General features: G+C 34.0%; 2 protein-coding genes across 5 annotated transcripts; one reads left to right on the forward strand and one right to left on the reverse strand.

Annotated features, from left to right (window-relative positions):
• The first annotated feature begins 3,018 nt into the window (after window positions 1–3,018).
• LOC25487467 (RING finger protein PFF0165c) lies at window positions 3,019–11,540 on the forward strand. 4 transcript variants are annotated; one of them, XR_003009438.2, is made up of 10 exons: window positions 3,019–3,150; window positions 3,816–4,637; window positions 5,585–5,703; window positions 6,586–6,660; window positions 6,849–7,721; window positions 7,809–8,169; window positions 8,275–8,440; window positions 8,778–8,880; window positions 8,969–9,162; window positions 11,200–11,540. XR_003009438.2 is itself a non-coding variant. In XM_024776598.2 (9 exons), the coding sequence occupies exons 2-9, from the start codon at window positions 3,867–3,869 to the stop codon at window positions 9,081–9,083; spliced, it is 2,583 nt and encodes an 860-aa protein (XP_024632366.1). In that variant the 5' UTR covers window positions 3,019–3,150; window positions 3,816–3,866; the 3' UTR covers window positions 9,084–9,645. The 4 variants fall into 4 exon arrangements, 1 of the variants encoding a protein (XP_024632366.1); XR_003009437.2 differs by lacking the exon at window positions 11,200–11,540 and adding an exon at window positions 9,274–9,645; XR_005644192.1 differs by lacking the exons at window positions 6,586–6,660; window positions 11,200–11,540 and adding an exon at window positions 9,274–9,645.
• On the reverse strand, window positions 10,111–10,794 carry LOC25487468 (histone H2B.6). The gene has a single exon (XM_013609412.3). It carries the CDS (start codon window positions 10,792–10,794, stop codon window positions 10,111–10,113), a length of 684 nt encoding a protein of 227 aa, XP_013464866.1.
• Window positions 11,541–14,158: the final 2,618 nt, after the last annotated feature.

Below are 14,158 nucleotides of genomic sequence, written 5' to 3' on the forward strand. Positions count from 1 at the left end.
ACCACAAATTAAACAATAATCGGTCAATAAGTAATGGGAAAAATGAGATAAATGGGTTTTTTCTTAAATGTTTCCTACGAGTTTCGCGTTTCTTTCTAATGGAATTTTGCCCAAGACATCTTCGTTTGAAATAAATTCCGACGCATCGAGGTTATATCTATGCTTGCTAGCTTTCCAACGAATGTTCACAAGCTCCTACCGGATAAGGACATCCCAAGTTATAGCCGTTTTAGTGAGAAAGGGTCAAAAACATCTAAAATCTGAAAATTAACAAGGTAATTAACTTGGCATCCGTTTAGCTCGTATTTTTAAAAATTCTAAAAATCAACCATTAGTCACCTGAAATATACAAAACCACAAATTAAACAATAATCGGTCAATAAGTTATGGGAAACATGAGATAAATGGGTTTTTTCTTAAACGTTTCCTACGAGTTTCGCGTTCCTTTCTAATGGAATTTTGCCCAAGACAACTTCGTTTAAAAAAAATTCCGACGCATCGAGGTTTTATCTATGCTTGCTAGCTTTCCAACGAATGTTCACAAGCTCCTACCGGATAAGGACATCCCAAGTTATGGCCGTTTTAGTGAGAAAGGGTCAAAAACATGTAAAATCCAAAAATTAACAAAGTAATTAACTTGACATCCATTTAGCTCGGATTTTTAAAAATTCAAAAAATGAACCATTAGTTACTTGAAATATACAAAATCAAAAATTAAACAATAACAATTGGTCAATAAGTTATGCGAAAGATGAGATAAATGAGTTTTTCATAAATATTTCCTACGAATTTCACGTTCCTTTCTAATGTAATTTTTCCCAAAACATCTTCGTTTAAAAAAAATTCCGACGCATCGAGGTCATATCTATATAACATAATAAAGCACTTTAAAAAATGCCCAACTTCCTCCACCGCCTGTATCCATTTTTTTTCAAATGATCTTAATCTTAATATTACACACAAGAAAGCACTTTAAAAAATATTTTTCGCAAGTGTCAATAAATCAATCTATTATCTTAAACAATAATGTTTCTTGAACACCTCTACAATCCCTCCGCCTATTGGACCACTCCTAATTTTAAATATTGTTGCAACAGATAGTGTGTGTATTTGCCACCATTTAACTGTCGTGTGTTATCACTTTCTAAGTTCATTTTTAAGATGGATTCTAAGGTGGTAGTTGATATGGTCAATTCTAAAAAGACTTATATACATTTCCGTCAACCTCTTCTTGATGATATCGTTTCTATTCTCTACAGTGCAGTAGTTAATCGAACAGTTGTAGCTGAGCTTGTTTTATCCTGGAGGCGGCGTGGTTGATACGCTGTCTTGCACAATTTTGGGCAGTGCCACGAAACGTCTTAAAAAGAGCGACCTGATCGTGATTCAACTTAGTAACAACTTCGGTAGATAATAGAATTTGAAAATCCAAATACAATAGTTTGGAAATCCAAAAACAACATATACAAAGAGCAAAAATCATGATATCCGTAAAGTTGATCCAGACCGACGATAGGCATGATAAAGTGCAACATTGAAGCCTCCATTTTGAACAACAACTATATATTGGGGTATAATATGTGTTTTAAAGGCTCTTTGGGGTTGTTCTTACTTGGCAAATCAAATTATATATGCACTTCCCTTCCACCATTTTAGCATTAAAAGGTAAAGCCATTAGCTTGCTTGAATATATCAAAGTGATCATATGGAACAGAATACATGCTGTTTTGTTCGAAAACGATTGTAAATTTATAGCTTTTCTCAACAACAAAAAAAGATTGTAAATTTATAGCTAATACTCTTGCCTTATCTCATACCCCTTTAATGAGTTTGAAGTATTATTATATCTAATAAAATAAAATAACTCATTGTATTGCTAAATTCTCTTTATGTGATCATAGCCCCCATATATTCTATATCGTACCTACTATTATGCATCCGTTGATTATGCATGAAATGAATTAGTTTTGCATTCGCTAAAAAAAATATGTGTGAAATAAAAAATCTATAAGTATATATCAACATGTTAAATATGTTTTAATCCTTACAAAGATTTTATTCACTTTTAAGTCCTTATTTGCTGCATAAAGACTAAAAATATCAATATTTTGTATTTTTTCTTCAAAATAGAAACTATTATTACAAACTACAATATTATATCACTACCAAAAAAAACTACAATATTATATATGATTAATATTATCATTATAAAATTTTATAGTAACTAAACTCAAAAACTCGTAATTTCGTAAGTATTAAAACATATTTATCTTATATCAAATTTCCCTAACATTTTTGCATCAAAGCTTTAATTTCTAGAAATGATATTTTAATTTTTTTTGGTCAAAACAAAATATTTACAATTAATTTTTTTCTTTATAAAACAAGATATTTTCAATTATTTTTTTTCTCTTTCTAAAACTTAAAAACTCGTAATTTTATAGGGATGAATAACATATTTACCTTATATCAAATTTCTCTATTTTTGCATCAAAGCTTTAATTTCTGGAAATAACATTTTAACATTTTTGGTCAAAACAAAATATTTTCAATTAGTTTTCTTCTTTATAAAACAAAATATTTTCAATTTTTTTTCTCTTTCTAGAAACTTAAAAACTCGTAATTTTATAGGAATGAAGAACATATTTACCTTATATCAAATTTCTCTATTTTTGCATCAAAGCTTTAATTTCTAGAAATAGTATTTTAATTTTTTTTGGTCAAAAGAAAATATTTTCAATTAATTTTTTCTTTATAAAACAAGATACTTTCAATTATTTTTTTCCTCTTTCTAGAACTAGAATGCCTTTCCAAAACTTGACGTCCGTTTTAAGATTTGTCATTGGCACGTCTAGTCAATTCCCCCGTAATTCCACATAATCTTCTGCCACGTGTCACCGAAATCATGACCTCTTTGATTAAAACAAATAAAATATTCAGACGTTAGTGTCAAAAAAGTCAAAAAATAAATAAATACTAAAAAGAACACAATTGCTGACGTGTCCATATTTACCCCCCCCCCCCCTCTCTCTCTCTAAATTCAACTGTATCTCCATTTTCGCTCGTTCTTTCTCTCTCTAAATTTCTTCCTAAGATATTTTCATTCAGAAACATTGGGTTTCTGATCTTACACCAAAATTCGCATCACTGGTATTTTTTTTTCTTCCTTCTCATGAATCAAACGCTGCGTTTTAACTCATTCGTTTCTTAATCAATAATAATCCGATTTTTTTTTCTTAAGAACTTGGATTGTAATTGATTGATCTGAAACGCGGATTTGAGTGTCGTTTTGTTCCTTTAGAAATTTTTGTGGATTCTCATTTATTTAGAATTTTAGCTTAATTTAGTTCCTTATTTGTTTGGTCAAACTCTAATATAGGTATAATTTGATTTTATTATTGGTAATTTTTTGTTTAATTAGGTATGATGCTATTAATATTGCAAGAATGATTAGATAAAGTACGTTCTTCAATTGTAAATTTTGAAAATTCCAAGTTTGTTATTTAATTTATTGACTGATGAGGTTAATTAGGAATTAGGATGAATGGTTTTAAATAAAGGTAAAAAATTGCGATGTGGGCCACGGAGTAACAGTTTTTGATTTTTCCGAAAACGTAACGCGATTGTGATTCTCTGAAAATCATGGATTGCTATGGATCGTGATTGTTATTGCGATGATTTAGCGGGTAGATTTAGAATAATGATAATGGATAAGTGATTGAAATGGATAGGAATTAATGTGAAATGATATGTTTTGGAGTGTTTGATTTTCCTATTTTGCTATTTGCTTATGATTTTTAGTGTGTTTGAATCAGATGGTTTGAAAAGATCGGTGATTCTGCTGCGTGCTTGTCAGGGAATTAGAAATGGCTGTTGCTGGAGTGCACAATGCAGCTGTGTTGGATACTAATTTCCTGAGGGAGTCTCATTCTCGGTCACCACGGAGGCAAGAAGATGGAGGAAGGGGAGGTGGACGGTCATCTTCGCTTTTGCAAATGTGGCGAGAGATTGAAGATGAGCATATGGTGAGACAGGTTCAAGGAAGACCGGATGAAGTATTAGTTCAACAAAGGAGTGAGGGGTTGGTTGTAGACCCATCACAGGAAGATGCAGGTTTAGGTGAGAATGAATCTGAAACATGGTCACAGTCACAAAGTCAAAATGGGTCTCAATATGAACAGGATCAGGAGGAGTTGAACAGTTCTATTCGTGAAAACTCTGCTGATATTGGAGAGGTTGGGAGGGAAAGAGTGAGGAAAATTTTCAGGGGATGGATGAGTAATGGTGGTTCTAGGGATCGTGCATCAAATATTAATCGAGGGAATAGTGGTTCGAGGGGTGAATTGCTTGGGGGAACTGACCAGGAAAGAGTTAGTATCGTAAGGGAATGGGTAGAGACGAGTAGCCGGTTGCGAGGTGTTTCTGTTGGGGAAAATAGGGAAGAACAACCTGCTGAATTTGGTAACCAGAATGAAGGCCAAAGTGAGCATATATCACGAAGAAGAATCCGTAAATTACGTGGTCGGCAGGTTTTGCTTGATATGGTTAAGAAGGCTGTGATGGAGAGGCAAAGAGAGGTTCAGGAATTGTTGGAACGTCGGGCTGTATCTCATTTTCCCCATCGCAATCGCATTCAGGTTTGTTCACTAAATGATACATCTTATTTATCATATTTCTTAACTTTTTTTGCACCATATGTGTATCTACCATGGACAGCGGACCATTTTTATCTGTGTAATGAGTAAATTATTTGTTAGTGAAACTGTTAGTGAACACTTAAAGTATTTTTATCAATTTATGCTCACTCAATTTGTTGGGGAACTTGAAATGAAACAGTATCATGGTAGGCTTAGCGAAAGGTGACCAGTATTATGTGCATTACAGAGTACAAAAATACCTAGAAACTGAAATGTAAATAATTTAGAAAAGGAAGACAGTCCCCGTTTGAAAGAAAGATAACACTTTATAATAATTAATTTCAAATGTTGTCAATTACAGATCGCGAACAATAGTGGTTGTTTTAAATTCCACTATGCAACAGCGTTTATTGCGCCTCTATTTCACAAGATTTTGTACTAAATACTGCATCGTTGAACAGTAGCGACTTGTTTCAATTCCTTAATGCAAAACCTCTATTTAAGAACACTGAAAAACATAAGTAGAAATTTTCATAACACTTGAGATTTTTAAAAATAAAAAAAGAAGCTATTTTGTTCTCTGAAGCTTGAAATGACAGTGTATCAAGAGGAAATAACTACTAAAAACTATACCTTAAAAGCATTTTTTTCAAATCTAAACAAACAAACCTATATTTAAATCTATAATTAAAAAATTTAAAATCTAGGACTTTATTAGAATATGTTAAAAGAGGTAGAGAAAGACCTAGGAAAACTATTAGAGAAACCATTAGAAAGGATTTAGAGGTCAATGAGTTGGATCCAAATTTGGTGTATGATAGAACACTATGGCGTCATTTAATCCATGTAGCCGACCCCACTTAGTGGGATAAGGCTTGGTTGTTGTTGTTGTTAGAATATGAGCTTTGCTCTTGCAACTGATGATTGTTTGGTAAAAATATTTGCAGGCCTTGCTTAGAGGCAGGTTTTTGAGAAATGATAGACCCATTGATAGTAACCGGTCCACTTCCATTGCAGAAAGTGAATTAGGCTTACTGAGACAAAAACAGACTGTATCATGTCTAAGGTATGCAGTCGTATTTCCATTAAGTTGAGAAGAAGCTAATTTTTAATTTTGTTTGAAGTCATCTGGATTGATTGATTTCTCTGCTAACTTATCTATTTGTGACTTCCTTTTTGATTTCCTAAGTTTCTTGCATTCTGTTAATAGGTCAAACATCTTCCGTCTTTCTCTTCTATTTTCGACCCATATAGCTGACATGTACTGAGATATTCTGCTATTCATGTCCCTCTTTGGTTTGGAATGTCTAATAACTCCTTCCAATATATGTATAAGGGCAGATTGGTGTACATTTATTGTATTTGTTCAAACACGTGGTTTTGATACAGAAATATATAACTCTAAGTTTCGTTATTCTAAGCTTATGGCTGCGAAATGAGGACGTAAAGGCAGAATATTGTAGCACAATAACAACATCATTTAAGATGGTAAAATTGAAGTGAAGAAGGTGGATATTGCTAACATTAAAATTAGGTGTGTTTGTTTGGGTTTTGTTTTCATTTTTTGTTATGTTCACTAATACGTGCTGAGCTGTCACATTGTTTTCATTCTGTTTGTTGTTTTCAATCATGACGTTTCATGGTTTATTTTATTCAGATTTTCTGTTAACTTTGCTTTATGGAAGTTTTACATGCTTGAACATATTTTTCAGTTCATGGAAGAAAGTTCTGTTTGTTTTAGTCGACAAAAAGTCAGGGCACAATTTATATGAGTGCGTGTGTGTGTGTGTGTGTCTTCACTTTGGAGTATGAGTTTAGTTGGAAAAAAAGACAGAATGATGGTATAAGGCTGCTACTGCTTGAGGATCATTTTGAAATAAATGTTATTGCAAATGTGTCCAAATTGTTATGTGTATTTAATAGTATGTATTTTGTTGGGAAATGACAGTTTGATTGATGGGTTAAGGCTACTGCTGCTAGAAGATCGTTTTGAAATTAATATTGTTACTGCAAAGTCGACATGGTTGGAATAATCTTCTCTTTTTCTTGGTTTCCCGTTATCCAAATAAAGTGTAACTGTTTGTTGCTGCTTCATTTTTCCTGCTTAAAGCTACTTGTTCCTTTTCCCTTCCGTCATTAAAATGTTTTCTTTTTTTTTTTTTTTTTTTGTATGTGCGTCATACCAATGACGTTAACTTGTCTTTTGAATAGGGAAGGATTTTCGTTTAGAAAGGACAATTTAGGTTATGGTCAAGCAGCAAGCAACCTATCTGATACCTCATCTGACGGTGATATTGATGTCGATAGAATTGAACAAACTGGAGCCACAAGTTCACAAGTAGTCACCTCTGCACATTCCGAACAATCAAAGCCTAATAATAAGGGAAGTGATAGACTTGGGATGTCATGTGCTCATGATGAAGAAGAAGAAACAGGAATTTGTGAGTCGTCTTCCAATATCAGTGTTGAAAGAAGAGATGGCAATGCACAAAATGTTGACACAATACCATCCGAAGATACTGGTAACAACCTTACCCAACAAAGCTTGCAAATTGAAGTTACGGAGCATAGCAATCTGCAAGAACAAGAACAAGAACCAAGTGATATACATACTGAGGAGTCTATGCGGGGTGATATAACTGGTGAACAAAGCAATTTATCAAATCACAACAATCGTGCAGAGGGCAATATCATTGATAATGTAGATTTGGTTGAATCTGTTGCTCTAGAAAGACAGCAACATGAAGAAATTATTATTGAAAATGAAGGAAGTGACTGGCATCAAACTAACGTTGAGTGGAGGGATAGTACTCAGGAAAGTGTGGATGATAATCAGCTCAGTAGCACATCAAATGAATGGCCTCAAAACATCTTGGGAAATGATGATGGAGAAAATTCTCGTCTGCAAGAGCAAGTAGCTGCCTCCGAAGTGTGGCAAGAAGATGGCAGCTTTCAAGAAGCTGTGGAAATTTGGTTGGGAGGACCTTCTGATAATGGAGCAACTCCAGTTGGTAGAATTCATGGATTCTATTTTCCAGAAGATGACAACGTGTACAGTGTTGAACTCAGGGAACTGCTAAGTAGGTATGTAGATATGACTGAAGAGTTTTAGCAATTTTTTTCTTGAAACGAAAAAGAAAGAGAGAATAAATATATCTTTTCCTTCTGCAGGAGAAGTGTCTCAAACCTCCTACGCAGCAGTTTTCGTGAAAGTCTTGACCAGCTGATACAATCATATGTTGAAAGGCAAGGTCATGCTCACGTTGAGTGGGAAGAGCTGCAAGAAACAACCCCGTCTTCTTCCTCAACAGAACAAGACCTGGAGCAGCAGAGAAGGGATCAGATTGTTGATACAGAGGACATTGTCAATAATTCACTTAACCTGCCTTTACCACCACCACCTCCCCCTCTGCCTCCTCTATGGGATCGACACTCACGTCATGACAATTGGACACAGCAGAACGGCATAAACAATCAGCGCCGAGGAACTGTGAATTCATTTGCAGGACACAACCGATTTCCTTTAGCTGATGTACTCCATACTCCCTAGTCTTGACATCAAAGTCTCCAAATTTCTACATTGTACCTGTGTCAATATTTGAATAATAATAATTTTCTGATTTTATTTTTTCGGCAGGACTGGGATAATATTAGTGACTTGAGAATTGACATGGTTAGGCTACAGCAAAGGATGAATAATATGCAGAGAATGCTAGAGGCTTGTATGGATATGCAGCTTGAGTTGCAACGCTCAATAAGACAAGAAGTCTCTGCAGCTCTTAATCGCTCAACTGGTTCATCAGGTCTATAATTCATTGGTGCCTTTTATATTTTGTATCTTATTTTCCTTTGCCTCGACCTAACTTGTATCAAAATTGGTTTTGTCTTAATGTCAAACGTGATTTTAGTGAAAATATATGATTTTTGTTCTTGTTAGGCAAAGCTGATTTCGACTCTAAATCTTAGTTTGACTAGGAGTATTTGTTTTAAACATAAATCATTTTACTCCAGATTCACTTATTACTTAGTTAATTTTTTTAAAATGAATTCTATTCAGAATCAATTTTACAAAATTAATCGACGTTTATCAATCTCTCTCCCAAGCACAACTATTAAATAACCAAGTTAAATTCATCACAGGAGTACATGACCATGTTTCGCCAGATGAATCTAAATGGGAATGTGTGAGGAAAGGGCTTTGCTGTATATGCTGCGAAGGCAGTATTGATTGTTTGTTGTACAGGTAATATTAAGCATCAATTTCACACATCATAAACTACTTTGTTCCTAATGTTAATAACTTTTTTCATGCGCTTGTACTTGTCTTGCAGATGTGGGCACATGTGCACATGTTCAAAATGTGCAAATCAATTGCTTGATAGTAGAAAAAAGTGTCCAATGTGTCGAGCACCAGTGGTGGAAGTGATTCGTGCTTATTCTATATAATTCTATATAAGTATTTTTGCTTTAAGGATCACATAAACAAAGTACAGGATTACAAGTTTTATCCCCTGGACGTCTCCAGGTATTTTTTATTTTAATTTTCTTTTCTGATTCTTGCCATGATTACTGTATCTATGTTGAGTTCATTGAGGGAAACACCTGATGATTGTTTTCTTTTTCTTCCTTTGTGAAGCAACCCCTGATGGTTCTATTTTGGAATTTGGATTCTGAATGAATGTAATTTTTTTGGTTTGGGAGTTTTGAGATATAATTCCTTTATAGATGATTTTGTATAGATAGATCAAATAGGACCAGTTTCCACCTTTGTCATGTAAAGTTGCATTTGCATTTTCAGTTTTCTATGTATAGGTTTCTTGATGAAACGTAAAATGTAGCTCAATATCTAATACGGGATGATAAGCAACATTTACTTAACACAAGTAATGGCTTATTTCAATGTTCAACATAATGTACTCGGTGCGTTATCTTGAAAAATTCTTGTATCAAGATATAATTGACATTCACTATTGTTGTATACACTTGGCATTTTTCAATTTATTTCTTAGACAACGTACTCGTGATTGTTTGAACTATTCTTAAATGCTGAAGAATGATTGCGAAGAGTTATGGAAAATATTTAAATTCCACATTAAAAAGAGATATAGCCTAAGAAGCAAGTTAATTTTGTAAATATGAGTTAGTTCAATATAAGTTAGTTAGGTCAATATGAAACCTAGTATAATAAGAAATAAGTTAACAAACAGTGGAATATATTGGGAAAACAAGTCCTACATTAATAAGGAATAAGTTAAAGAGCTTCTCCTACTATAGGTGATAATTAGCAATCAACACAGTGAAAGTAGTTCACATAAAAAACAACCATTCTAGTTTTCTGCACTTTTCTTCTCCTAAAAGAAATCGGAAAAACAAACAAACTTAGGGGGCACACTCAGCCACACAGCACACCCAAACTTACTATACAAAAGGCTGGAGCATCATATAAACATGAAGACTTGTATGCCTCTATATATCAGGCAACATAAGATACATAATTGGTAACAGCTTTGGCTCCTTCAGCAATAGCATGTTTTCCAAGTTCTCCTGGTAAAACCAGTTTCACTGCACCTTGAATCTCCCTCGACGTTAGTGTCATGTGTTTTGTGTACGCTGTCAGTTTTGCAGCTTCATCAGCTAGCTTCTCAAACATGTCATTCATCAAATTATTCAGAATAGTCATAGCTTGAGATGAAATCCCCATTTGAGGATGCACTTGCTTTAGTACCCTATACACATATCTCTGATACCCTTCACCCATTCTCCTCCCCCTTTTCTTCTTCCTTTTTCCTTTACCATCATTTCCTCCTTCCTTGGTCCTAACCTTTTTCTCCTGCTCTTTATTCGAGAGTGGGGTTTTGGGTTCCATTGTAGCATCATTTGGAGTGTTTTCTTGATTTGTTGTGTCTTCAGAAGTGACAGTGGTTGTGTTTGTGTTTGTATTTGTATCCTCTTTGGTTTGAGAAGTCACTTCTTGAACAGGAATGATCCTCACATGCTCTTGTTGAGTAGCATTGCCTGCATCTTTATCTATCTCAACATCTTTGTTGTTACCTCGTGTTGATCTTTTGTGGCTGCTTACAACAGAAACTTGCACACTTTCTTGAACAACTTTCCTTGTGGATCTAACCACCACTTTCTTAGCACTCTTTGGAGCCATTAACTATCCCTTTCACTCACCTTTGAAGCTTCTTTGCAACAGAAAATAATATTAAGGTAGTATTTAACTTTTATAACCAAAACCAACCCATTGGCATGGGGCACTATATGTTGACATGTGGAGGGCATGTGTCAAGAACTGAAGGATCAAGTATATACGTGGGGTTAAAAGTGAATGGTAAGTTCTAAATGGTAATTGAAAATGTGCCACGATGTTTATGTCCATCTGAACATTCTTGGGTTTTGTTTTTTTATCTTCTCCTTTGTACTAGCTTGTTTTTGCCTTTTAATTATTTTAGTATATGTTTTTGCATGGACTAATACAATACTCACTTTATGATGCTTGTTTTAAAGAACTTGGTTGTAGTATATATTACATTATACTAATGGATTACCATTTTTTCAGCTCTTTAAACAAACTATTTTTTGGAGAGTTACCCTTCTTGTCTCTGATGGGAGTTAATGTTATGATGATGACAAGATTCCAGAACGTAGCTGTAGAAAACAACACAGTTCATGTTCTTTTTGACAATCAGATATCATTGTATCATGAACAATTGTTGCTTCCCGTGGAGTGAAGGAAAAAAAATACAACTAGAACTTCAAAAGCGCAACAATTTAAAGCTTTTGAAAAATTACATGAGACAGTTTATTTTTACAGTATGCGTTGACATCAATCTTAAGCATTTTTTTGTCTGATTGCGTTAGAATTTGATAAATGTGATTATGGAAAAGATTGATTGGGTTCTTGGTGGTGCAAATTGATTTTGATTTAATTGATTTTTGTAAAATTGATTTTGATTAAGATTGAGTTTAAGGTGAGATTATTTATGTTAAATACATCTATATAAAAGTGAGATGAATGATGAATTTAGGTGTAATTCTTTAAAAATAAAAAAAAAAGAATTTAAGAGTAATATTTATGTTTGGAGGTAAAAAATCATTTTTAAATGTATAAAAAATGAATTTGTAAAATTGATTTCTTCACAATTGAGTTTGAAGTCATGTAGTAATGTTTCTTTTTAAGTAAATGCATCAATGGCGGAGCCAGAAATTTTATAGAGTTTGGGCAAAAATTTAATCGCAAATTCACATGTGACATAATATATATTGAAATAAGAGGTTCATAATTTTTTTTAACAAAAGTACAATTTGAAATAAGAGATGAAATATAACCTATCAAAAATGTACTAAATAAAATTAGGAAGTAAATGTCCTTTTCGAGATCTCTTTGCAGTGAATGTTTCAATAATATCAACATCATCAAATGACTTGAATATCTCCCGCTCGGTGTAACATATCATCAAGTCATTGAACAACACATCGTTGATCTTCTGGCAATTTAGTCTTTATAATCTTCATTGCTGAAAAAGCTCTTTCAACGGATGCTGTCAACACCGAAAATATCAAAGCCAACTCAATAAGTTTCTAGACCAATGAAAACACCAAATGTTTCTCAGTTTGAACCATCTTCATAGCCAAACTTTGAACTCTTCTCAAGAAGAAAAGGAGGCATGCCTTTTCACTTGAAGTACATAAGGTCCAAGTCGTTCCCTTGTTGTTCCACGACCACCATCAGAAAAGTCTGCATGATAAATATCAGCAAGATGAGCAAACTTATCAGCATCAAACTTGGAGAAAAGGTTCTTGGGGTCAAGACATGAGAAGCAATCAAACACAATGTTACTTCCTTCGCTAAAGCGGTGATCCATCTCCACACATATTTTGTCAATAGCAACATAAAAAATCTCTGCACGGTAATGGTGAAGATTAGTGACAGTCCTCCCTTCTAGTTTTGAACGACCCCGAACCAGTATTTCTTCATCGATATTTGGCACCAGAATACCTTTAGCAACACAAAATTTTTGTACAGCAAAAAATAAATTATCCCAACCACTATCTTTCAATGTGGCCAATCGAGCTTTGACGACATTAATTAATTCCAAGGCAAGCAAAATATTAAGATCATTTCTTTGCAAGATTTTTTCCTTGTCCTCGTATCCTTGAAATAGATAACTTGTAACGATCAAGACTACCATAAAGAGCATTCTTTAGTGCCTCGGAAGTAGTATCTTTGACATGATGTAGAGCAAGAAATCGTTCCACAACTTTCCCTTGGTCGTTCAAGAACCTAGAAAACAAATTCAACAGGGTTATATGGAGGCATGGAGAATAATAGGTAATAGAAATTGGAAAATACAACTATTAACCTCAACATCACCGCCATTTGCTCTTTGATGGAGGATATATCATGTGACTCATCAATAAGCATAGAGAATTGTCTATCACCAAGCTCTTCCATAATCACCTTGGTAACTTCATGTGCACAACACATTGAAAGGTCCTTTTGAATGTCACCGAAAGTCATTTGACAATTTTTTCCACCACGGTCAAAAGCATATCTCACTAGTTCATTATTAGATTTTATCCAATCTATCATCTCTCTAAAATTGCCTTGTTTACAAAATTAGAGGTTTCATCATGGCCACAGAAAGCAATGTCTTGTACTATGAGATATCCAGTACAATATAGAGAACAAGTCAAATAGATCTTATACAATTCTTCTTATTCCTTAGTTGCTCTAGAAAACTTACTTGTCACACTTTGTCTTTGATTATTATAATCATCATAGTGCTTGATACATGAGTTGTGCATACTATCATGACTACCAATATGATCATTCAAGCCTTGAGATGCATGCTTCCAATCTTTAAATCCGTCTTTGGTGAAGACTTCAAAATCAAAGTGCTCGGCCCTTCCGGGTTGCTTAAAGAGAAAGCAATAGAAACAATAAGCTGCATCCTTGAATTCACTGTAATCAATCCATGTATACTTGTCATACCATGATCTAGAAAATTCTCTTGTAGCACTTCCAAATTGAGCATGAGGAAAACTTGGCAAATTTTGTTGCATTGGACTCTTCAATATATATGCCCTCCTCACTTGGTCTTGAATATTCGTAGCATACGCATGAATTTGTTTCCTAATACCGAGATCACGCACAATCTCATTTGGATTAAATTCATTGGCTCCATTAGGCGGTGGTTCTTCTACTTCGGCTTCCGATTGCACAACATTCACATTCTGAATACTTGTTCTATCAACCAAGTGAGGAGGGTATATATATTGAAGAGTCCAATGTGAATGTTCTATGAATGTGAATGTTCTTCTACTTGTTCTATGAATGATTTTCTTGTTATTCAAATGACAGGGACCTTTTAAATCATTCATGCCATACCATTTCTTGTTGCAGTGCTAAACAAGAAAAACAAAGAGGATATATGCTTGAGGCTATATCAGGATATTTTGCACTTTGGCAATTCAAAAATAACGGCATTTCACTGAGTTTTTTTGTTCTTTGGTGT

The sequence above is a fragment of the Medicago truncatula genome, chromosome 2 (genome assembly GCF_003473485.1).
Source record: "Medicago truncatula cultivar Jemalong A17 chromosome 2, MtrunA17r5.0-ANR, whole genome shotgun sequence".
In the NCBI taxonomy this organism is placed as follows: domain Eukaryota; kingdom Viridiplantae; phylum Streptophyta; class Magnoliopsida; order Fabales; family Fabaceae; genus Medicago; species Medicago truncatula.